Genomic DNA, 26474 nt, shown 5'->3' on the forward strand with positions numbered 1-26474 from the left:
AGAATTGAACCTATCCTCCTAGGTGAGGGGTCTATCTAATATGGGCACAAGCACCTCTCCTCTCTCTTAGTTTTACCTTTCCTCTGCTTACTCAAGTCTTTATTTTTTCTATGTAAACTAGAACCACCTCACCAAGAAGTGAGAACCCCCTCATGCCAAAGCTGTCTATGGAATAGAAGATCATGAAAAAAAAAAAAAAAGGAATGAAATAAAACTTCTGAATCTAGGAGTCCCATCAGCTTTATAAATGTGGTGCTACAGAAGTGGGAGGCAGTCTTAATTGCATTGACAAGAGTCTTATCCAAAGTAAAGTCTGCAGATCTACTAAAGGTCAACTTCTTCATCCACCCTTTCATCACCCTTGTTGCTTCCCTCTGGACTGTAGCATGTTTCTTGATGTCTGGTTCCTGACTGCATTGCAACAGAATAAATGCAACGCTCTGCAAGCCTTACCTCCACCAAATTTGGGCAAGTTCCATAACATTAGCTTTTTTACAATAGTAAGAAATTATTATTCACTATAGAAGCTTACTGTTTCAACCAGAAGTGCTACTTATCTCCCAGGATCATTGTGCAATTGCTTACCAAAAGACCCCCCAAACCCTAAAACAAAACAAAACAAAACAAAAAAAAACAAAACCAAACCAATTGATCAAAAAAAGACATCCTTTATTTTGTGAAGAAAAATCACTTGCACCAAGTTTCATAAGTAACTCGGACTCAGTCCTGAGCAATGTACCTTCCATTGCCCTGACAGGTACATTTTCACCAGACAGTACTGCATTTAAGGCATTATCTCCTCAAAACTCTTAAGCAGAGTACTAATCACCATGTTGCCTTTTATAATTGGAGTTGATAAAAGCTCAGTTCTTCCCTAAGGCATTACTGAAGCGATCTTGGTTTTTTACAGAGGGTTTCTACAGGAAGCCGCTCAATATTTGCCGAACTTGACATCAATGGAACGCTTGTGTGCCGCTTTAATGATGGCGATGCCATCAGCTACACACACAAAGCATCTGATGAGCCCCATCAAACCTGCACCAAGGAACAGACTTCCAAACGCTGCCTAGGGACAGAACGAAACGGAAAAGGCTCACAAGCCCCTAACCCCGCGGTCCACGAGTTCGCCCGCCCGAGGGTGAAGGCGAACCCCGGCTGGGGCTCCGGTCTCGGGCAGCGCAGCGGCGAGCGGCAACGCCGATTCGCCCTCGGCTACCGCGTACCATCCCGACCGGGGGTGCCCGGAGCAGGAGGCAGCAGAGCTCCGCCCGCCTACGCCAGGACCTAAGGAGGAGACGAAGGGTCGGGGCGGGGGTGGGAAGAGCGCCCGGGGCTGTCACACCGGGGCAGTACCGGCCCCGTAACGGTCACTAACGGCCGGTAACGGCCGCCCGGCGCAGCTCTAACGGAACTTCCCGCCCCGCACATGCGCACGACACCGCGCGCGGCTCCGCGGCCGCCGGAGGGAGAGGGGGGGGAAAGGGGTGAGGGGAGCGGAGGTGCCGACTCCTTCCGCCGTCGCCAGGGTGCGCGCATGCGCGCGGGCCGAGGCGGGCGGGCGCGCGCGCGGGGCTGTTTCCCTCCCCACGTGACATGGAGGCGGGGACGGGAAGGGAAAGGTCAGCGGCGACGCCGGCGGAGGGGGAGCGGAAGGTCAGGGCGCCGCGGAGCGGAAGTGGGAGCCGGAGCCCGTCCGCCATTGTGGGGAAGCGGAGCCCGGAGCAGGGGGGGGAAGAGGCGCTGCGTCCGGCCGGCCGGCTCCTTCCAGCGGGAACCCGATCGGCGGCGGCGGCGAGCCAAGGCGGCGGCGACAATCAGGCGGCGGCGGGGAGGAGGCGGCGGAAGCGAGCGGCGCGGCGGCGGGCGGCCCCGGCGTGCGGAATCACTCGAGGCCCAGGCGGAGCGAGGGGATCGCGGCTCCCCGTGAAGAATGTCAGCCACCAGCGTCGACCAGGTACTGGCCGAGGGGCGGGGCGGGCCGCTGCCCGTTCCGTGCCCTTTTCCCTATCCCGTCCCTAGCCCGGGCGAGGCGCTGGGGGGGGGGGGAGGCGGCGGCCGGGCGGCCACCTGCACCTTCCCTCGCCGCCGGGGCGGCGCGGTTGGCGGCCTTCTCCCTCCTTCTCTCCCTCCCTCTCTTCTTCCCTCCTCGCCGCCATAGGGAGCGGCGATCCATCGGAGCCTGCGGCGCCCGGGATGGCGGGCCCCTTTCCCAGCCCCGGCAGCCCCTATTTATAACCGCTGATCCGCGCCACAGCCGCTCCTCCTCCCTGCCCGCCGGCTCTCAGCCCGCGCTCCGGGCCTGCCGCCCGGCCGGCTCGGCTCCCCCGCCTGGCCCGGCCTCTTTGTGTGCTCCTGTCCCGCCACCGAGCCCTCCCCGGCCAGGCCCCTCCGGGCTCCCGTTCCCTCTCTCCGTTCCCGGAGTGCCCTGACTGCCGGCTGCCCGCGGCGCCCACCTTTTGCTCCTCAGACCTGCGCACCCTTCGTTCTTTCTGGCTCCGTTACCGCACCCTTTCTCTTCGTGCCTTTCTCTCCTCACCCACCTCTCCTCCCTTCGGGCCTTTGGTTTCTGCTCCTTCCCCGCGGCCCCTGCTGCTTCCGGCTGTTCTACTCTCACTCCACGCACTGGGCTGCGTTATTTTAGCCGATTCTTCTCAGACCTTAGGGTTTCTTGTTTTTTAGCTTTGCTAGGCCTCTGCTGGCCTCTCTTTCTGGCTGGAAGCTATTCTGTTTTGGTCTCAGCTTCTTCCGTGGGCCTCTGCCACTCCTCAAAAGTTTTGGCCCTGCAGTCTCCTGCCCCTTTTAATTTTTTCTCTGTGGATTTAATGTCTCTTTTCTCACCGTCAGTTTCCTGTAATTCACTTACTTCTAGCTCAGTCACCGGAGCTTTTCATTGCTCTGTTTTCCATGAAGGCTGAATCTCCCCAGCTTCTTTAGTTCCATATCTGTTGTTGCTCTCTGCATTCTTTTATGTCTGCATTAAATTCATCCCAATATAAGAGGTGGTTGGGGTTTTTAAGGTTACAGAGATGTTTCCTTATTTTGGGAGAAGGAGATAACTAACGAGTACTGCTTTAGATGGGGCAGTGTTAAGCAGTCTAATAAAGTTTGAGGCAGTTGCACTTAAAACCAAGATGGAGGTAGATACCTCCTAAACTTAAAAACCTCTGAATACTGAGTTTTTCAGGACTAAAAGTTGTTGACAGTCTTGAAGCCCAAAGGTCCACTCATGCTTAGTTGTACATATGTGACAAGATAAATTACATTTCCCTGGACTAGCGTTTGTTTTTTTTAAGTTTTTTTTTCTTTTTTTTATGTTTCTATAGAGGAAGTAAGGATACTGCAACTTGTACTGTTACAGTGCTTCTTAGTGCATGACAGATTAGCAGTGTTTTGCAATGACTAATCCTAAAAAAAAAAAGGGAAAAAAAAAAAAATTCCTCCTGAAGGTATTATTTCCCTGTGTGAAAGCTTCATACAAGCCGTATCATTTTCTCCATGAAATTGCCTGGACGAGGAATGCACAACTTGTAGTTCAGCCTATAATGTCACTGTATGTGCCTTTGTATCTCTAAAAAGCAAGGCATTGTAGGTTATTCTCTGATAAGCACCCATCAATCATCTTAAAAGATGACATATGATAATGAAGTTCTAGTACTAGCAGTAGCCTCCACCCACTAACTTTCTTTGTTGGCTTTTTTTTTTTTTTTTGTGCTTTATTTATTGCTTATTTCTTGGGGAGGGGATAATACAAATTCATTTATTGTTCAGTTTTTCAACACCATTTAAGCTTCACATGTTGTAAAGGATGAGATTATTTCAAAATTTTCTTGTGAAGTTATTTGAATTTTAAACTTACTCTTTTTTGGTAATATTTTATATGGTTTTAACAATAGCTATTTACTTTATATGACACTTAAGATGAAAAGAACAGAATTGGCAAATAAATTGAATTGCCCTGAAGTAAACATCAGAGGATTCTAACTGAACTTTTTTGCCTTTTCCCCCCACTTTTCTATATACAGAGACCTAAAGGACAGGGAAATAAAGGTAAGTTGATTCCTTGTATTTCTGTACAAATATTTGGTGTTGCTGTTTACAGAAGCTAATATGTCTTCAGAAAATTTTGGAAATAGATTTTAACTATAGGATATCTTATTTCAGAGCAAGATGACAGGAAATTGTGTGCCAAAATGTTGTTTCCTAGCATATTTTACTGTGGTACAGTGATCCATCTGTTAAAAATGATTTATTTTTCAAATTAAGATTAATATCATAAGTTGGATGATAACAGGGCTATTTCTTTTTAGCTGACTTTGTAATATGCTCATATAATCTTTTTAAGAGTATATCTTGGGCCTTTCCGTGCACTGAATAGAAGCAGTGTACTAGAATCATCAGGAAGTCTTTTGAACAGCCTCCTTAGCTTGCAAGATAACAGCCACATGACTAGTTACTTATATCTGTGAGCAGAATACATTACCTTATTTTCAGAAATTTTTGGGGTTTTCCCTTCTATTTTAGTATCAATATAAAATACTCTCTTAGGGGTTTTAGGCTTTCTACTTTTCTACCTTTTTCATGTGTCTGTCAACAGCTTAGTTTTAAATACCTTACTCAACAGTTTTTTTTTTCTCCTGCAGAAACAAGGAGCTATCTACTTAATATTGTTTTCAAAATTCTTAGCAAGTCTGTCATCACAGCATCTCAGATTATATCTTGCAAATTTATTTCTGGTTTGGAAATAGTTACCTGTGATACAAGGATAAATATTCTATTGAGAATTCTTTTTACCTAATCAGAACACCTTTGCCCATTTAAATCTTGGTTGCTTAGCAAGCTGAGCTATAGAATTGCATCCACACAGCTGCCTTCAGGTGTTAATGTACTTCCTATTTCTTCAAACTTTTTTTTTTTTTTTTGAGCTCATGTACTCTTCGCCTTCTGCTGTTCATTATCTGAACTAATTTAATTGTTCTCTGTGAGCTGTCATTTAATGGTATCCGCAGCATGCTTATTCTATTATTCTGTCTATGTGCAGATTATCTGCTTCTTATTACATATATCACTTAAGAGGTGGCACATGATTCCTGAATCTTGCTGAATTAGGACTGTTCCTTTTCATTTATCTGCATTTAGAGAAAAATGAACGTGAAACCTTCTCAGTCACTCTTCAGTAATTGCTCTCTTGTATTCTAATACTTCTGTCTTTTTACCTGAAGTTGGAGCTTTTAACCCTTTCTTCATAGCTTTGAAATAGTTTGTGTTTCTACCTTCCATGTTGCCATTAAGTGAGAAGTAAAGTAATTTTTATTGAGTCATTTGTGGCTTCATATTCTTTGAATTATCACATCTCTGTTTAAGTGAGGTTATTGCTATGCATCAATTAGAGAATCATACAAGTAGTTTTTGAACTGTACTCCATATATCTTGGAGTGAAAGTATTAAGCTTTTCTGTTTGGATGTTATGTTGCAGCTTGTTTAATAATGAAAATGAACAAATCAGCTTTGCTTTAACTTATTTATGTTAGCATATTTTTGTGTGCTGTATATAACTTGTAAATGGTGCAGAATGTTTGAATCAAGACACATCTCTTAGTTTGCTGTGTAAGGAAGAGATTTTTGTATTACTGAACTTGGATTTTTATGTAGTGCATATTTTTTACAAATGGATACTTACTGTGTATTCTCTTGGTGAGAATGTGACCTAAATGAAAACTATGGTGAAAACAGTAATTTTCTCTATTGTGTTATTTGGTATAACTTCTGTTTAGTGAACTTAAATTATGATTAAAGGGGTAGGAGAACAAGGATGGTAGCACTGTGTGTAGTGGCTTTATGCTAGAGACCTCTTCAAGAGAATAAATTAAGTCACTATCAGCAGTCTTCACTGATCACATGTTGGCAGACAGTAATCTTAGGTATCATGATATGGCCCAGTTTAAAGGAGCTGTGAGGGAAGAAGTGGTACTGAGTTAACAGACTGATCCTAAGTTGGTTCTGTGCATTGGTTCAGTTGGTTTGATGGTAGAGGATGTTAGAAGCCTTACTGTTTGTGTCTCTGGTAGAGCAGAGGAGAGAATGTGAGTGAGCAGTTCAAGGGGTGTGTGCATGGAAATAGTCTTTCATATTGAAGAAAAAAATACTGGACCTGCAAATTATATTGGGAGGTGGCTGATTTGTATTGTCTAATAAAATGTTTTGGATGCTTTACTCTAGTTGTAAATTGGTGTTCTGTGCTGTTTCCCTACACCGGAATTTGTGGGATTGAAGTAGAACAGTGTGTAGAACAGTACTATCCATCTGTTGTGTTGAGTATTAGTATTTCAGAGACTTGAATGAGTAAAGAATCCTGTCCTGAAAGTTTTCTTACTCTAGTTGAATTGACATAAATCAAGTCCTACAGGGGTGTGGGGAGAGAAACAGACATTCCAGAAACTTTTCTGTTTGTTGTGACAGTCTGTCATACCTGTGATAGGGAAGTACTGACTTGTGTTTACATCTGTGTGTATAATTTTTGGTTTTGTAGAAGGTTTAATTGTAAGGATTGGGTTTAAAACAAGAATTAAATGTTACATGGGTTTTTTAGTGTTAATTCTCCACATCAATCGGGGTGTAGTGGATTCTTCTAATGAAAAATTTATTATTGTGCCTTTGGCCATCATTTGTGCATTTTGCAAGTGGTTGCTCAAAGGATAGTAGCAGTTAAGAGAATATAAGTTTTAAGTTCCTTTATTTGATGACTTGTTTCTTCCCAATATCTAATTACATTGTATGTTTTCACAGTGTTTGCGGAAGTATGTGGTAATTTCAGGGTTGGGTTGATACAGATATTTTTAGTAACTGTAGCTTAGTTTCAATTAGTATTCTTCATCATTGCTCTGTTGGAACATTTAATGGGGGATTTTGGGAATGAGGTATGCATCTTAATTTATTTGCTCTTGTTAAATATATGTGTGGGCTACATTCTTCATTATTAACACATCAAGTAAAGTTAGAATGAAAAGCCAAAGAAAAAACACTTCTAGTGGTGCTATTTCACTGGGAAATGTATGTAGTTACTAGGAAAAATGTCAGTGGACCATTTTGTGTCCTTGACTTAAGAGCCTAATATAGAATGAGTAAGAAATAAAATACATTTACAAGAATATTCTATGTTAGTTGTAATGGCAGACCAAAATAATTCTGTCTGAAGTGACCTTTAGATATATTTGAAACAATAAACACAGCAGATGCACGTTTTATGAAGATTAGCTGTCAGTGTGAGGAGATTAATTTTGATAGGTTTCTGGTCTTGACATGCAGCTGTTTATTCCTTTATTGGTGGTTGCATGCTTTTAAGAAACTTGTATGTGGCCATCTATGTTTTTCATTCTAATGTAATTGTATTTGACAGTTGTGCTCTCCAGATTGTTTGGTTAAGTCTAAGCAAGGGATATGACGTGGACAAAAAGACTTTCAGGCTCATCCTCCGTATGACTGGGCCAGATATAAAGAATATAGTATTCCAGCTCATTAATATATCACCATTGTATGTAAAGTCAGAATGATTAATGACCCTAACAGAAACTATTTATGGAGGAAAAAAACCCCCAACACCTAATGTTAATTTATATTTAATATTTATCTGGGAACATTTTTCTACAAAGTTTAAAAAACAATTGTGCTCATCATTGCTGTTCACATTTGGTGGTGGCTGGTATATAAGTCAGCATGGTGCTGGTTTGTATTACTGAAGTGTAAAGCGTTGTGACTTTCTAACTTCTAAGAAGATACTCAAAACACAACTTGCTTTCTTCCTTCCTGGATATGTGCTTTGAAAAAAATCTTGGGTTGCTCTGTGTTAAATTACATATGTACAGCTCTTTTTAGTGCTGTCTGAAGTTTGAATTTTTTTGGTTATTCCTTGTGATTATATCTCTTCCTGTGTCATTTTTTCAGCTAGTTTTATTCCCTAAAGGCAGTTTGGTTTAGAGTGTTAAATATGAAAAAAAGACAATTACAGATTGTGCCCCCTCAAAAAAGAAAGAAGTGACTGGGTCCAGGCAGCACCTGGCTCGCAATTTGATATTTGGGAGGCTAAAATAGCCCCCCGTGAGACAGAAGGAAACCTACTCTTAAACACTCTAGCACAGTTGAAGGTTTAGTTACATGGTTGTATACATTTCAGAAGCTTTTGCTAAAAGGGGAAATCATAGAATTGGTTTCTAACTTGGTGTCTCCAGCTATAAAAAAAATTTGCTTGTTTGCTGTGACTTCTGTCATGGTTTCCTCAGTGCACTCTACTACAGTAAATGATCTTTTTTTTTTTTTCTGTTTGATTCTTTAATTATTTTTATAAGTAAAAAAAAAATCGCATTCAGAAAAGCAGGAAGTTATTTTTGAGAAGAGGTCTTCATCTTCAAATTGAATAATTGCAAATTGCTGGTTTAAGTCCCTGTTCTGCTTTGCACCATGGGAGACAGTGGAACTTAGTAGATATTTATTCAATTTGGCTTTGTTTGAATAATAGCCTGGGGGAGGGTAGAGAGACACTTCAAGTAATTTGGGCAGCTTCAAAATTCCAGGTAGGTGTAATGCCTTAGATGAAATTAAAGGTAATAGGAGGCTGAGAAGAGCAGGCAGGGAAAAATTCCAATATACAGTGGCATATATGTTGGGAAAGAATTGTAATAACCCTTGGGGACTTCAGCTCTTGTTTCTGTCTGGCTTTGTCCCCTTAGAGCATCAGAGATGCCACTAGTGCTGTACAATATAATATTTATGTAGGAAATACAGAATAGCTGGATAATGGTGTCCTTCATGGTTGTCTTAGTGGGTAACTGCCTTCCCTCTTGGCAGGAGAAAGCTGTATGTTGCAACTTTCCCTGAACCTATTGAATATGTTGGATCTGGTAGGTCTGCACATTTGCACTTGGTCTGGTACTTCTGGAATGGCTGGATTTACTGCCTGTGCAAATAAGGCATACCTACAGCTTTTTCTCTGCTTGTGCAGTTTAGAAAAGAGTAGTCAGGTGTAGTCTGCTCTGGCTGGCATCTTTCCAGACCTCTCCTGAGATCTGATCAGGATCATTAATAGAATGAACAATTTTCTTTAAATTTAGCAAAGTGGTTCTTGACAATAAGATGTTCAGGTCTCAATGAAGCACGTGTAGAAGTATTTCAGTGTACAGGTGATTAAGAAATGCTATCTAGATTAAAAGTGCATCATATATTTTCTAGAGAGTATACCTAATACAGATTTACTTTTAGTTTCAGTACAAAACGGTTCGATTCATCAAAAGGATGCAGTAAATGATGATGACTTTGAGCCATATCTAAGTAGTCAGACAAATCAGGTAAGTGAACATTGTTTACTGTTTTGAAGTTAATTGTAGAGTTTATCTGACTTCCAGACTTGATAAATTTTTCTATGCTATTTCTTAGCATTACTCACTTACCTGAATGCCCATTGGAATAATTTTATATCTTATCTTAAAATTCGATATCTTAAACAGGTAGTCACCTCAGTAATTCTGGAAAAGATTCAGTTAAAAAGTGAACTCTGGTGTGTCCTGCTCTTGTGCTTGTGTTCTGACTTCAGAAAGGTGCAGTTACAAGAAGAGGAAAAAGAAAAACTCAAAAAAAACCCCAAAACAAAACCCCACACCTTAAATTTACTATGAAATCATCACATATTGGTTGCAATTGAAAACAAGGGTTTAATTTGCTCTAAGAAAACATTAATTTCTTGGACATAATTTCCTTTGAAGGTGGTAGTAATAGCTCACAGTTGATGGCATGATAGATTAAAACTTAGTATTACTACTGCTTGGTATAATTCTTTTGGCAGTAACTCTGACTTACTTTCAGAGTGAATTGTCTTGGCAGTCAAAAGTTAATACTGATTTCATGAGTTTGTAAGTTATAGTGGTCTTGAGAGAAAGAAAGTACAAATTATTAAAAGGGTTTGAGAATTTTGCTTACCTTCCAATTTTTTTTTCAAATGATACAATGTTAAGGAGGCAGCAGGTAGAGGATGATAATGTGCAGTTTTTTCACTAAAACAATATCAGAAATCGTAGAGGGGTAGTCCTGAAACAGGCGTGCATCCTTTTCACTGTAATGTTCTCTAATTAGAACATTAGGTATCTCTAATTAGAAGTGAGAAATTTGACAGAAACTTTACAGTACCATGACTAAATCACAGTTGCAGCTATTTTTCTGTATTTACACAATTGCAGTTGTCACTGTTTTTTAAAGTAGCTTGTTAATTTTTTATGCCCTTGACATATAGGCATTTTAACTAACTGATAATAAAGATACTGTATTACAAAAAATGGGGCTCTTTAGTTATTTGAAAGGGTCTCTTGAGGAAAAAATGGTCATGTCTAACGGATCCTTTGTTCATCTTTTGCTTTAGGAGGAATGGTGGATGTTACGAATGCATTAATGCAATCCTTAAAAATGCTTTGGATTGTATTACAGGTTTTTTTTCCCTGAGTCTAATTGTCTGTGCAGCTGATTTTTTGTTTTATTTTCTTGCAGAGTAACAGCTATCCACCAATGTCAGACCCGTACATGCCTAGTTATTATGCTCCATCCATTGGATTTCCATACTCTTTAGGCGAAGCAGCATGGTCAACTGCAGGTGACCCCCCAATGCCATACTTGACAACTTATGGACAGATGAGTAATGGTGAACACCATTACATACCTGATGGTGTATTTAGCCAACCTGGGGCATTAGGAAATACCCCTCCGTTTCTTGGGCAGCACGGATTTAATTTTTTTCCTGGGAATGCAGACTTCTCTACATGGGGGACAAGTGGATCTCAGGGACAATCAACGCAAAGCTCTGCTTACAGCAGCAGCTATGGCTATCCACCTAGTTCTCTTGGTAGAGCCATAGCAGATGGACAGGCTGGATTTGGCAGTGATACTCTGAGCAAGGTGCCTGGGATTAGCAGCATTGAGCAAGGCATGACTGGACTGAAAATCGGTGGAGACATGACAGCTGCTGTAACAAAAACTGTAGGTTCAGCTCTGAGCAGTACAGGTATGACAAGCATTGCAGCAAACAGCGTGCCCCCAGTTAGTAGTTCAGCACCAAAACCAACCTCGTGGGCTGCCATTGCAAGGAAGCCTGCTAAACCTCAGCCGAAACTCAAGCCTAAAGGTAATGTGGGCATTGGGGGCCCTGCTGTACCACCACCACCTATAAAACACAACATGAATATTGGAACTTGGGATGACAAAGGGTCAGTGGTAAAAGCACCCCCAGCCCAACCAGTACTGCCTCCTCAGACTATAATCCAGCAGCCTCAGCCATTAATCCAACCACCACCACTGGTGCAAAGCCAACTGCCTCAACAGCAGCCTCAGCCACAGCAACCACAACAGCAACAAGGACCTCAGCAGCAGGCCCAGCCTCACCAGTTGCAGCAGCAGCAGCTGCAAAACCGCTGGGTAGCTCCTCGTAATAGGGGTGTGGGCTTCAGCCAGAACAATGGAGCTGGTAGTGAGAACTTTGGTTTAGGTGTTGTATCTGTCAGCTCCTCCCCTTCTGGTGCAGAAGTGCACCCAGTCCTGGAGAAACTAAAGGCCATAAACAACTACAATCCCAAAGACTTCGATTGGAATCTGAAGAATGGACGTGTGTTTATAATCAAAAGTTACTCAGAGGACGATATCCATCGCTCCATAAAGTACTCTATCTGGTGTAGTACTGAACACGGGAATAAGCGCTTGGATGCCGCTTACCGTTCCCTGAATGGAAAAGGCCCACTCTATTTACTCTTCAGTGTGAATGGCAGTGGACACTTTTGTGGAGTGGCTGAGATGAAGTCTGTTGTGGACTACAATGCATATGCTGGTGTCTGGTCTCAGGATAAGTGGAAGGGGAAGTTTGATGTCAAATGGATCTTTGTCAAAGACGTTCCCAATAACCAACTGCGGCATATTCGCTTGGAAAACAATGACAACAAACCGGTTACCAATTCGAGGGACACTCAAGAGGTACCCCTAGAAAAAGCCAAGCAAGTGCTTAAAATAATTGCTACTTTCAAGCATACCACCTCAATCTTTGATGACTTTGCACATTACGAGAAGCGTCAAGAGGAGGAGGAAGCCATGCGTAGGGTAAGAAATCAATGTTGTTATAGTAGCTCTCCTGTTTTTGGAAATCTGATTTTTCAGAGAACTGGAATTTCTTTGTGTGAGTCTTGAGTCAGAAAGTGGTGCTTTTTAACCAAGGTGTCTGTACTCAATTTAACTGGCTCCTCATGAAAAGAGTTAAGTTCTTGCAACTTGCTTTGTTAACACAGGTATGTGTTTAACCACAGTACTAACCATAAGCCTGCATGAGCAGACTTGTGACATGTATAACTCCCCAAAGTAAACAAAAACTGAATCAAGTGTATTATCCCTAACTGAAGTCTTTTAGTTTAGATTTCTATGGCTTCTTGGTATCAAAAAAGGGAGCTGAAATTGTAGGAGAAGCTTACTTTACTTAACATAGAATTTCAACTCAAATGCTTCTTTACCAAAACATTAAAAATTTGATTGCTGTGAAAGGCAGGTTTTCCCCTTGATTCAGTTTGTCTTTTGTACAATTGTGAAAGTGATAGAGTGATGACGTGTAAAGTGTCAGAATCATTTGGACATTTCTCACAGTATATTTCCTAAAAAAAAAAAAAAGTAATGCATACTCCATTTCTTCAAGGAAAAATATACCTGTGGTAAAGCTCTAGAGTAACTTATATTTTTGAAGATATTTCAGAAAACCAGAGAAGAGAAAGGGCATTAAATTTGTTTGTCTACTTTGTCTTGTGTGTACTTTCCCTACTAAAACACTTGTGTTTACCATTGGCTGCAATATTTACTCTTGCTATGTTTATTTTCTTTCCAGAAAAGTAACCAATAACTCTAGATACTCTATTTGTCTCATGGTTAGAAACATTTCAGGAACTATTTACCTGTTAGAAGATGTGCAAGTACTCAGAAGTGGAAGTTTTCATCAGCATAATTTATTGGTGGTGCTTTCTGTTCATCCTGTTACACCACCTACTGAATGAAACCCCAAGGGTGCATGTTAATGAGGGGCCATGTGGGATATGAAGCCCTGGATTTGTTCACTTCTAGAAGCATCCATAATTCTTGCTATGTAAGAATTTCAGCTGCTTCACAGCCTCCTTACTTAAGTTTCTAGTTACATTGCTCTAGTACATTCCTATTCTTTCAACACACATACTGTGTCTCCTATAGAGCTGTGTCGTGCATACTCAAAATCAATTTTGTAGTTTTATTTCACAGCTCTGCAATAACTTCCTGCAAACAGCTTCCTGTTTGAAGTTTTTTATTGTTTGGAAGCAAGATGAATATCCCAGTGTCTTTTTCTTAAAAAACCCAAAACAAAACAAAACCTAAATCAGTATTGTTACTTCCTTGCCATCTTGATGATGAGGGAACAGGCTGCATTCTTGAATAATACTCAATGTAAGGGCAAAAGTGTTACTTTTTCAGGCTGTAGTAGAATTTCACTGTGATTCTGGCAATTTTTAAAGACTGAAGTTTTCATGTTTCTCTGTAGCTTTCATGCTTCAGTGTTTTCTTAATTTTTGATGTTACTTCATAAATTATTGGTTTCCTTCAAAAGTGTCTACTTTGGTGAAAAAGTTTATCACACGAGTCATAATTCAGAGATGTCCTACCAACCCAGGAAGATGATGAGGTTTATTTGTGAGTTTGTTCCCTCTATAGTAGAAGAACGCCACAAAATGGATTGAAGAGGGTGAATAGAGGTTATTAGTAGTGTTTCTATGTATGTTAAACTTAAAATTCACAGTACTAAATCATGTAGCATCTCTAACTAGATGACTGTAATTATACATATTTGTGTAATAAAGTAACATTACTGTTTCCTTTAAAATCTGCAGGGAAACAGCCTATATAACTCAACTACTGAACTCTGCATTTCTCTCTTTAACAGTTACCTTTTCCAGTACTATCTGGAGAAAACATATTTGTTGGAATATTTGCATCGTAGTGTGCATTGATTCTTATACAGCACTGTACAAATCATAAAGTTACTGTAGAGCTCCATACCTGGTTGTGAGATTCTCTTTATAGGTGGATTTTGAGATATGCCTTAAGCAAATTAATATGTACTTAATATAGGAAGTCCAAAGTAGTGACAGGGACTGGGAGTTCATTTTTATTATTCTCTTATGTTCTGATTTTAAACCTCTAGGTTTCTTCTCTTATCACAGTGTACAAACAACCCATCTTTCAATTGTAACCATACATTTGTTTATTATAATATGACTCAAGCATAGTTTAGAAGGGCAACAACTACTATTTTAAGTACTTGTTTATGGTTAATTGAGTAATTCTTTATTACCTACTGCCAGCTAGGCTTTTGTGGAGCTTTATTTAAATTAGTGCACTCTCTACTGCTGGTAGAACTGTGTAAATCAAGTTCATGCCCATTTTCTGTGGCAGCTGTGGCAATCACATTTTTCCACTGTTTCTGTCATGAAAAACATGCTTATTGCTTTTAATAAAATATTAAATGCATCAAGCAGCAGAAGCCACTTAGTTAATATTTTGTTATTGCATACATCCAATGATCTAAACATAGTAAACAGCATATGATGTATGGATTAAATTTACTTTATAATTGTTCATCATTCCAGCTAGCTTATTTGAAAAACATTGGTTGTAAAAGTTTAATCTTAACAACTCAGGGGGATCAATAATTAATTTCCAATATGATCTACCAGTATGTTTTATTAAAATACAGCAATATACAGAAAAAAGTGCAATGAATAGCCTGTGATTAACAGGAAGCATCAGTAACTTTGCCATTTGATAAAAATTACTTGCAAATGACTATGAATCATCTCTTTAAGCATAAATATTGTAACGTTAGTGTCTGCCACTGTTTGATGTGACCCTGCTGTGGGTGAGTCAAGTGGGTCTGGTAACAAATTTGTTTAGTAATCATTCTCACTTATGGCTCAGGTTCTAGTGTCCAATTTTAAATGTACAAATGCTGTCATCTTTCACCAAAGAAGCAAGGAAATCAGTGATGTTTCTCATGAGTTCTCTCAGTAATATATTGAAATAATCTGAAATTGTACTGGTCCTTACTTTGAGTTGCTGCTTTGGGGTCTAAATATGCATATTTTTGTGCAGATTATTTAAAAGCATGCTTGGTTGGTTTTCAACAGAAAGCAGTAACAGTAGGGTCTAAAAAAATGCAGCTAAAATTTTAAAATAAACCATTTAAAACAGTGTTGTAACATTAGAAAAATAAAAGTATTGAAAAGGAAGAAAAATCTGTAGTAGTAGTTATGCACCTAATATTCAGTAAATATACAAGGATCAAAATGAAATATGGCTTTGATTAAAACAGTTGGAAGATTACAGTTTCTTCATATGGTGGGTTGTTAACCTGCAATTACCTGTTGTCCTAGGACTGTTGCTTTTTAGTGTACAATTTGACTTTTGTAGCATATAATGGAAAAGAGTCTGGAAATTAATAACTGTAGAATTCTTTAGATGGTCTTCTTGTTGAGATAGTTCAGAAAAACTATTCATTTTTATTAATGGGAGAATTTAGAAGAACTCAGTATATATTGATATATGTCTAATTTGCATTTAGATATTTTACTTTTCCTGAAGACTTTAATTGGCAGATAAATAAGCATTTAGTAAGTTAGCTTTCTTCTGTTTTACTACGTATCTTGTAATCAGAGTGATGATAAAGCTAAAACTTTCTGACTCTCAGGAGTAATTTAATTTCCCCCCCTCTCATTCTGATACTTGTGTCACTTCAGTTTGTCTGATAACTAGGTTGTAGCCAGGCTGCAGTGATTAGTAGTGTAACTCCTTTCCAATTTGGGACATTGTTGAATTTATGTTCAGTTTGATATTTCTTAAAAATATCTTAAAGGAAGGCGGGAAGTGAGAAAACATCCATTAAGAGTGAACTGGAGACACTTCTTCCTTCCCTTACCCCAGCTCCAACCATCAGCTACTAGGCTGAAATGTCTAAGTCATGTAGAGATAACTCCACAGTGTACAAGTCAATAAAAGCAGGTAGTTGGAACAACATTTTAAATGTAGTTAGATAATGGTTGTACCAGACACCTTTATAAAAAGTCTGTTTTTACATCTAAAAAGAGGTTCACACGTATATAAAACAGGTTACCTAGTATCTTCTGAGAAACTTATGCATTTCCTATATGCTTTCTGGTTATGTTTCAAGGGCCATTATTTTGCAGTTTCCTTAATGTGTATTTACAGTGTCATCTTTATAAATTAGTATGATCTTGCAGGACTGGTCTGTTTTAAGAAAAAAACATTATGGTCAGAAAGTTGATGTACAAGACATGCTTTTGCTCCCTTTGCAAGATGAGTGTGTACCCATGGTCTTGGGAGAAAAGGAATATTTGGAACTGGAATAGTATTACACAAACTGATCCAGATTTTTCATCCGGTGATAGCGTGATTATTTACAATGTCTTTGTTGGCTTTTGCATCTTCAGTCTTCTGGAGATGCTTAAAAGTGACCCACAAGTTCTGTTAGACAGATGGATTTCAAATGTGCCTGTTTTCTGTGCAGTTCAGAGAGTCAATTGTTTCTGTTCAGAAGTAGTGTTTAGAATATATTGCAGGGTGGGGGCTAGTTCAGGACAGGTCTCAATGTTAGAAAGGGATCTTGTGTAGAGTCACAAGGTAACAGAGTAGTGGCATGGCCTGGCTTTTCCTGGTAGGGAATGAGATGGGGCAGCTGGGAAAGTGGGGTATTTGTTGCATGGAAGAGCTGGAATGTAATTGTACTCACAGGTGGTCATGGTTTATAGTGACACTTGTGTGGATCTTGTCATGTTTTTCTTTTTGGTTTGAAATTCCTGCTTGGAATATCAAGAGCATGGGTTCCTTTTTACAGAGTGGATTTAGATTCTTGGACCCTGGGACTTGAAAGACCAATTTATCCTGTAAAATAGGGACCCCTATTGGAAAAGCTAGGAATATCAACCAAGTGGTTTATCTTAATGATTGAGAGACCAGTCTCATTTTTTGGAGTCTTAATTCATTAGTCTTCTAAAATATGAAGGTAGCTGCCTAAGACAAGACTTCAATTTTGAATTCAGCTGGATCTGTGACAGCTCTGCCTTTTCTAAATGCCTTGTCTTTAAGTTGTGGTTTTTAATACACAGGAGTGATTCTGAATCTCTTCTTCTAGAGCAAAAGCAGAACCTTGAGTATACGTGAGTAGCTATTAAAATTCATGTGGCAGCCTTCTGCTTCCTGCTACATCATCTCAGATTGAACTGCTCTATTAAGAACAAATTGATTAGAACACTGGTGTGCTCTTCCTGCAATTGCAGGGAAGATATGTGCCTGCATACTGCAAGGAAGTCACAATTTGTGTGACTCTTCTCACAATACTTGAACTTCATTGATTCATGCCACAGATGGACTAGTTAGCAGAAACAGGTGAAGATTGCTGGTGATGCTTATCTGGGAAAACTGGCACTCCAAAACCATACAGATCTTGCATATCTAGTAAAGGTGTTTCTGTAGATTCAGTTGAACTAGGATTGTTTAAGTTTTATGTAAAAATTAATTTGCTTTAACATTTAGATTCATCTAGAATTTGTATCAGATGATCAGCTGTTTGAGCCCAATTCTTTCTGAAGCACCTCTTCAGAGGTCTGGTAGCGTACTTCATATTGTCAAATAATTATTGTTTTGCTTCTGTACCTTGAGATTATAATCAGTTGTGAAAAAGTAAACAAACTTGCATGTTCATTGCACTTTCATATAGAATATAATTAGAAATCAAAATAAAAAATTTCATGTTTCCTCATGGCAGAGTGGAATTTGAGTTACACATGTGCAAAGTATATGAATGGTGGGGTTTAAAGAAAAATTGTCTGAGAAATTCTTCTCTACTGTATTTGTCAGGCCCTGCCGTGGATATAATTTCCCTTCTGAGGCTCCTCTAGTTTCCTTAGCAGATCAGTTAAATGAGATCTTGTTGCCCATGAGTGTCTGAGAAAAATTAACAAAGCTCAGTCTTTATGCTCCTATTGCAGGGAAAGTGAGCATTGTTGAGTGCAATTGCCATAGGTGTAGTTAGAAGCTGTCTGCTGTTGAAAAATCTTAAAAAGTTGATGTTACACTGTGAGCATTGTTAACAAACAATAATGAGTATCAACAAGCTTGATTGTGGAATTTTTTTTCTTGCTTCTTAATGAAGTTGCCAAAATGTCTGTCTTACAGCTAATTGAAATCTGCTATTTCAAAGACTAGAATATACAGCATGGAAGGAAACACTTGCTACTTGTAGTTAGAATTGGCCAGTCCATCACTGAAAGAATCTACCTGGGAAAATAAGACTAGAAGGGCTTTTCTGGCTCATGTAGTTCAAGACTTGTTTTTGCAGAGCCTTTCTTTGTTGTGTGTAACCATATGGCATCTTTAGTTTCTTTCCACACGTCTTCCTTCTGGATGTCTGTACTCTTACTTAGTGTGCTACAGAATTTCAGATGTGAATTAAGTTCTTATTGTCTTTATTCTTATAATAAAGAATGTAGCCTCTCTGTGTGCTGCTAACAATGTATGTGTCTGCTCAAATCTAAATATGTAAATATATTTAAATATGTACCTTTTTAGTGTAACTTGTTCACATTTTTACTGTTGCTAACTATGCTTCAGAGACTGAAGTAAGTAAAATGTCATCACAACTAATAGGAAGAAGAAATAAATAAATCAGAAATTTAAGTCTCAAGCTTTTCAGACTTTCTTAATATTTATATGCTTGAAAGCCTTTTATACTCTCTGGAAATCAAATGATTTGTAGCATCAGGGTCCCAGATGAGTATTAATACATAAAGCTTACTCAGATATGGAACTGCTTTGGAGTTGTAAAACCTCATTTGACTTCCTGTGTGAGCTTTGATTTTTATTTTGTGCCTGGTAGTTTTAATGTTGGGATAAAGAATAGGAGAGTATGAATGTTTAAGAAGAGGATGGTATTTTTTCCACAGGAAAAATTTTTAGGTCCCATGCAAAGCTTCTAGAGATCCTTCCCTCCCATCTTCCCAGATTTCCCAGAAGTGCTTCTCATAAAAATGTATTAAATATTTTTTTTCTGTGTCTAAGCTAAATCTCTGTCTCAGGGAGATTTCCTCTATCTAGTTGGAAATTCAAGAGAATCTAAGAAGGACCTTCACTTTACACAATTTTGAAGTTTCAGTAATAGAATTTATGCTAACAGCCGATGAGATCCTTGTCATAAACAGAGTAAGCTATTTCTAGCACTTTTCAGTTTTCTCAGTAATCTGTTTTCCATTGTGGTTCTTAAGTACTAAGGTCAACGTTTTTGCTGTCATAGCTGTAATGGTACACCGGGGTGTAATAAGCTGCAGATTATGGCTGATGCCATTACTAAAAGATTTCACGAACTTTGCTGTGGCTTCTTCTCTCCACCTCTACAGCTGTCTGTTCTGCCTCTGCCAGGAGTTTCTGCCCACGCAGTGGAGTTGGCAGAGGAGATGTGTGCCTGTGCCTCACTTCACAGAATGCAGTCTGACATGTTAGCTTACATTGCAGATGAGAAGGGCTTTTAAGCTGAAGATTAAATCTCAGTTTGCAGTGAAGCAGCTGAGATGTGCTACGTGTTTCTTTCCCAAGCTGCTGTGAGAATCCCTCTTGGGACAGGGGCAAAGCAGACAGCTTCAGGCATGAATTTTTCTAACGTTGTAGCAAGATGCAAAAGTTTGGCAAAATTGATATATTTTTTCTTTAATTTGGCGAGTATAGTTGATTATTCAGGAGGTGAGTGCGTGTGGGAATTATCTGCAGTTGGCTTGTGCAAGTCTGCAACCCCAGACAGCTTTCAAAATGGACACTGAAATGCTTGCACTTGCAACTTCTATAGAAAAAAAAAAAAGTCCTCCTTTCAGGTCTACCTTCCCTCACCTTGAGCTTCATTTTTGTGGCATCTTGGAAAAAAGAAACAAACGTGAGGACTGTAGAAGCTTGTTGCTGTTAGGCTACAATTTACATTTTTGCTATTAAAACCAAAGCATTTTAATTTACTTCCTTTTTGACAAAAAATCTAGAAGTTAGTGTTATGTGCATCTCAGTAGTTTCTTTCAAATTGGATCAGGAAGCATCTGAATTTTGAGATTCTGATAGCATAGGCATTGTGTTAAATCTGCAGATAAATTATATTGCAGCTATTTTTGCGAATAGGATCATTCAGTTAATGCCTTGAATTCAGAAAACTGAAAATTGCAAGTAAGCCTTGCAGTTCAGACCAAGTTTTTATTTGTACCAGATCAATGCCCAGGCATTTTTAGGCTCTCCTTCACTTGGTTTTGTTAATTTGTATAGAAAGTTATTTGTGTGATCTGCAATTGGCAGATACCTTTCATCAGGCAATGCATTCCCACATTTCTTCAATTTGAATGCTACTTAATTACTATGTCCTGCTCATAAACTCCCCCTAAACCTGGGTAACGTCACCCTGGCAAATTCTGGAGTGAAGGTGGCTATTATCAGGGAACTTAAAATGACCACAGATGCTTTTTATGCAAGAGCATTGTGAGAGTTGTGGCAAAGGTTTTTCTCATCTCAATGTAAGAAATAAGAGATGTCGGGTGAAAGGGAAATGTGGTGAAATGTAGTCAGTGGAAGCTTCCTCTGCTCTGATGGTGGAAACCCTTTGGGGTGGAAAATTGTCTGCTAGTTTGTCAATCACTATTTAAACAAAAACAAACAAAAACCACCAAAAAAAAACCCAGAAGAGGAGTAGTTTTTGAGAGGGGGGTTTAGGTTGGCTTTTGAGTGTAAACACCACTACTTGCATTTTGAGTAAATCAGGTTTTCTCTCTGTTTTGCTGTACAGAATGCCATATATCACTGGTATCAGTAACTGGGGAACATATTGTTCACTTACATTGAAAAATGTCAAGTTTGTATTTCTGCTTTTTAGGTATTTAAATAAAATTTAGTAATGTGTAACTCTGAGATGATAGAAGGGGTGTGCTGGTATGTCTTTTGGAAGTCTTTTTCCTCTGCAGGATTCAGAATGGACTTGAAATTTGTAACACCTCCTTTATTTCATCTGTTGGCAGAAGGTAGTCAGACTGTCATTCCCATTCTCCTTTGAAATTTTATCAACCTAAATGCATTCTCAGTTCAGGGGCTACACAAAGATTGGTCAGTTTAATGTGCAGCAGTTTACAGTGCAGAGAGAGGCTTTTTAGACAGCGTGACTCAGTGACTGCATACGTAATACTTGCAAATGAGCAGAAACTGATGATATTTGCATACAGGTCATATTTCAAGTTGTTAAAATACTGATATTTCATTTTTTAACACAGCAGTTTCATAGGCTACTGCTTTATACCACAAGAGTGTTTTTCAGCAGTTTGCAGTTCTTTCAGTTGAAGTCTTCTCTAATAGTAAAGAAATAATCTGAGATGTGCCTAAGCAGGCTATTTTTGAATGCCTTACATGCATAGTGAGGCATGAGGCCAATGATCATCTGTTTTCAGCCTAGACATGCACTTTTAACATACCAGCTTGCATTAATGACTGGTACTATAAATTTCACATTTTAAAAACATCTTGCAGTGGAAATATTAGTAATGCCTCTTTAACCAGGGAAAAATATTTTCTACAGGATAATGCAACTATTGCTCTCACTTTAAATATACTGAAGTTCTGCCTTAGAGAACATACAGACTTAGATATAGAGTTGGGACCATGAGCTGCTAACTGTGTCCAAGAACTCTGTGCAAGATTAAATTTTTTTGGTGTTGATCCTAAAGCAACTCTGAGATCCGTCTTGGAGAAAAGGTTTTACTCTCAGTAAAACCTCAGTTTTACTCTCATAACCAGTATAAATGCTACCTATCCTTTCATTGTAGTGTCTTTTTTGCAGAATTTAATTGGTTTCATATGATAATTTGCACCTAATGAAGTTTCAGCATGTTATCAGTGTGGTTTTGAAATAATTCTGCTATGTTTGTGTTCCATTTATAACATGCTCCATGCTGCAATAATAATAATAGTAAAAATACTGCAAATTATCTTCTTCTTGTCTTTTAAATGAGGGATGGAATGTACCTCTTTTCCATGAAAGTATTTTAAAACATTTTAAAAAAGGGCTTATTTAAATTCCCTTAAATGAAGGGAAATGCAACCGGGAGAGAAAATACGAGTTTCTTAGAGTCAAACTACAATAACTTTTTACAGTGGAGAAGATACATAGTTGAAATTTAGTTTCTGATCCACTTTTTTTTCCCCAAGGTATTCATAATGCATAAGTGTATGTTTATCTTTAACAAAGGGGAGAAAATGAATGATGATAAAACACTGAGAATATATTTACTCTGTTAGACCTGTAATACAGAGGAAGAATTTGTTAGTCCCAGACAGAGATACAGAACAAGCTCTGTTTTAGCCTTTAACCTTACAAAGTTGTTTATTTTTTTTTGCTGCACAGATGACATAATATTTTGTTCCCTTACACCAAATGCAATCTCTTTCCATGCTGTGAGGGCTTTGTAGTAAATACAGTGTTGACTGCAACTCAAGCTTACATTCAAGCAGGGTTTATTTCCAACTTTGCCCACCTCACTGCTTTTGCATTTTGTTCTTAACAGTCATTTCCTAGAAGAAATATGGATAGTGCTTCTTAAAAAAAATTTCTTGCTGTTAGTGATGTGGTTGTGTGGATGCAAAGGGCCAACTGCTTATTTTACCTTTTGATCCTAAGTACATTGAAACATTTTATTATCGTGGCCTTTGAATGAAATCCCTGGGAATATATATATATATTCCCAGGCCATATATATATATATATTCCTGGGATATAATGGATTGAGAGTAGAATATGTAAATATTCATGCAAGATATTTTTTGACAAGCAGAAGATTTAGTGTACCTCTTTTGCTGTGTTTGTCGATCACTTGGTCTCCGTACCCTGTTCACTTTGTGTGATGCATTTTGGTGGAAGTGATTTAAAATCAACATAAAACCTTTTTCTTTTTCTCTACTGTATTTTGGGATATACTGGCCTTTTTAGTTTGCTATATATTTCTGTGTTTTTTTCTTAAGAAGTTGATTTGATATTACATGTTCATGAAACAAAGTGGAGCTTTTTCCTTGAAAGTTTGTTGATTCAGAGAAACTGCAAGCAATGCAAACTGCTCTAATAAGAGGAAAGCAGGTAACATTGAACTGTGTGTATTAACCTGATTTTCCTTTGTGTTTTTTCTTTTTCTTTTTTTTTTTTTTTTTTTCTTTTTTTTTTTTTTTCTTTCCAGGAGAGAAATAGAAACAAACAATAACTGTACGGAGATGTCCTTCTAGAATTACAACACTAATGATGTAGACTCTGGAAATGCCTAATATGTCCAAGAAGACGTTATTAAAGCTTTTTTCTGCTTAAGGTGACATCTTTGAACACTTTAACACAAAATTGACTCTTCTTGTAATGGTTCTCATCAGTGCATCTGCCCTTATACTCTCTCACCAAACACACTTGAGAACTGTACCTTCGTCAAGCACTTTCTGTCCTGAAGCTTTTACCAGTATCTGCTGTCTTTTGTATTTATGCATCCTAGCTAAGGCACAGGAGACCGAACGAATGCAAGGATTCATTAACTCTTTGAATTTGTTAAATACTAACATTTAACCATTAGAAGTGGTTCAATGATGTGAGATTCACATTGCTTCAACTTAATTTTTTCTTTGTTGTAGTTTTTTTAATTGTCAGTTTTTAGCTATACGACAGATTTAAAGCAAATCATGCCATATTTAGTCCTGGAGTAAAACTCAAGTCTAAATGTTCATGTGAAAATTATTGTAGTAATCTTTTAATATGGCAAAGCAACTTTAAGCTGCAGTTAGCCAAATGAAACGTAACATAAAATTATATTAGAATGACATTTCCCTTGTTTCAAACTGTTTGGTGTAAGAGAATATTAATATGCAGCTTGGTGGACACCACCAATTAATGCACATTTCTTTATTTTTTTTTTCCTGTAACATGTATACTGAAAAAAGTGCATTTGTCTGAGGAACTGTTTGTTTGCTACCACTCAATGAATCTCAGTTTTGAGTAAATGTACCTCAGTCTAAATCAGACTTTTTATGACCTTTATAACTACATTTAAAATAATCTTTAATTCCTATTTCTGGGTGTTTGCAAGCCTGACAGATTGCTATCATGAAAGTGAAAATTTACTCCTCTAGGTGATTCACTAGCTAAATAAACATAATTCTTGTTTAGCAAGCATATACTCTGTTTCTCAAATTTTTTTGTTTCATTGTTCCAACATCAGGTGTGCTTTTCCCCTACTCAAAAATAGTTTGAGAAAAACGCTTTGATCCATGGAGGTGGCATGTTGATGCCCATGTTAACATGATTTTTGTTAGAGCGATGCAACACTAATTTTAGAACACATATTAAACTGGGTAATTCTATACTAGTTGTTAATTTTTAAAGATTTCATCTTTTGTTTCAGTTTATATAGCAACACTTTCTATCTGCTGGAAGAGAATATTAAAAAAAATGTTAAGCGGGTGTATTGACTGTACAAAATACTGAACAGCCTGTACCAAACTCCAAGGATAGCTTTCTCCTTTTAGAACAGCAATGTAGAAGTCAGATATGTTATGGCTTAAAATAGCAATACCACATATTATTTGAACATGTTTCATGTCTTACTGTCCAACACAGATGTTTATATTGTGTTTCAAGACCTACATTTACAGATTCTGGCAATCGAAGTTCCGGTGCTTAAGTGGCAAAGGTTTGTTTTGAATACAGGCCACATGACTGTATTTTAATTTCTCTCTTCTTAAGCACGTTGCACTCTTTTTAATATTTCAAACACAAAGTTCAGTTCATGCTTACTTCTTGCTCAGTATTTAAAGTATTGTTTGAGACTGTGGAGTAGCAGATATGAATCTTAATTTTTACTGCCAGTTTTCTGGAAGCTGAAAGGGCAGCCACTTCCATATTTTGAAGAAAGAAACAATCTCACTTAAATGCAAATGTGTAACAAATAGCAAGTGGAGTAAGGGAGGGGTAAGCTAAGTGCATATTGTAAGAGGAGACTAGGAGATAAAGGTTTCAAGCCCAAACCCTGGGAAGTTTGGCTTGAGCCCTGAAATTGCTGCTTCCATGCATTTCTGTTTTATAGCTACTTGTTTCCCACTGTTGACTGATCTGTGGATTGCTCTCTGTTATTCCAGCTGTCATTGATCAGTTGAATTGGCAAAGGTCAGTGTTGTGAGTCCAAAGAATGTAGTCCTTCTGATGATCCTTCAAGGGATCAGCATGTTTCTACTTCTTTAGTACAAAAATATCATACGAAAATGCACAGAAGTTTCCAGTTAAAAGAAAGCTACTGTTGAGAGTCAGGCATTCAGGAATTGATTGCATGTGCATCCTTAATTTGCTTCCACTGCAATATTCATATTTTTGCAGGCTTTGTTAGTATTTCCTGCTTTCCCCTTTGCCTCCTCTATTCTAATAGCATGAGCATTGCTCTTGGATTGGGTCAGGTTTAGTATTGAATGGGTTCATCCCTTTGTTGAAGACTTTGAAAGCTTTGAAAATGGGGCAGGGTTGTGAGAGAAGGAAGTGATCACAATTTAGAGAGCTCTGACAGTTCTTGCACTGTTTCAGGTTTGTTAGAAAATCTACAAATAGAAGAGTTTCATTGCTGATGGTGTTAGTGATGTTGCAACCGATTTGCCGACTGCTGAGAGTTTAGTATGTGCAGCTGAAATTAAAAGGAATTTTATGTGCTTATAAAGTACTGTAAAAATAGCATATAACATTGTAAAAATCAGCTATGGAGTGCTGTACTAGTTAATGGACATGTGAAACTTCTAGCCTTCAGCTTCCTTATGCACGAGTTCTTTTCCTCCAGAAAGAAAAGGAATGGTGCTTAATATCTCAAATAAATGTAGAAATACATTTTTTGGTCTGATTTTTCAATACGGTGAAGTTGTTGTAATGGCTGTTTGCAAACTTGGTAATGGAGTAGTTCATGGAACCCATTTTCTTTTCCTGATGCCTCCTCCTTTGTGTCCACATTTGTTTTCCTGTGTTCCAAAACTGAGACAGCTCAAGGCATTTTCTGCTGGTTTAACAGTTAATAGTTCTCTGTAAGGTTAGATGTTTAGAAGGGGAGGTGGTGGGAGGGGAAGGAAGGAAAATTGTCCTTTCAAAAGCAGGTACCTGCTGTTACATAGGCTGAGCTCACTGTAACTACACACCCACAGGTTGGTGAACCAGAGATGAAGCACCAAATATAAAGCTGGGAAAAGCTTACCAAGAAAAACAAAAAAAATCAATTCTGTGTTTAGTGTAGGATTTTCATAGTGTACAGTGAGATGTGATGTTATCAGACACATTTAGTGGTGCCAGGAGGGAAGAAATGCCAAATGTT

General features: G+C 38.5%; 1 protein-coding gene across 1 annotated transcript; it reads left to right on the top strand.

Moving 5' to 3' along the window:
- The first annotated feature begins 1582 nt into the window (after positions 1-1582).
- On the top strand, positions 1583-25999 carry YTHDF3 (YTH N6-methyladenosine RNA binding protein F3). Its single transcript, XM_071737640.1, has 5 exons — positions 1583-1954; positions 4023-4047; positions 9250-9335; positions 10525-12117; positions 23334-25999. The coding sequence occupies exons 1-5, from the start codon at positions 1931-1933 to the stop codon at positions 23355-23357; spliced, it is 1752 nt and encodes a 583-aa protein (XP_071593741.1). The 5' UTR covers positions 1583-1930; the 3' UTR covers positions 23358-25999.
- Positions 26000-26474: the final 475 nt, after the last annotated feature.

Source organism: Heliangelus exortis, chromosome 2 (assembly GCF_036169615.1).
Source record: "Heliangelus exortis chromosome 2, bHelExo1.hap1, whole genome shotgun sequence".
NCBI lineage: Eukaryota > Metazoa > Chordata > Aves > Apodiformes > Trochilidae > Heliangelus > Heliangelus exortis.

Coding starts and splice junctions, on each gene's coding strand:
- YTHDF3 (XM_071737640.1), top strand. CDS start 1,931: ATGTCAGCCACCAGCGTCGACCAG. Junction 9,336..10,524: donor TAAGTAGTCAGACAAATCAG/GTAAGTGAACAT, acceptor ATTTTCTTGCAG/AGTAACAGCTATCCACCAAT. Junction 12,118..23,333: donor AGGAGGAAGCCATGCGTAGG/GTAAGAAATCAA, acceptor TTTTCTTTCCAG/GAGAGAAATAGAAACAAACA.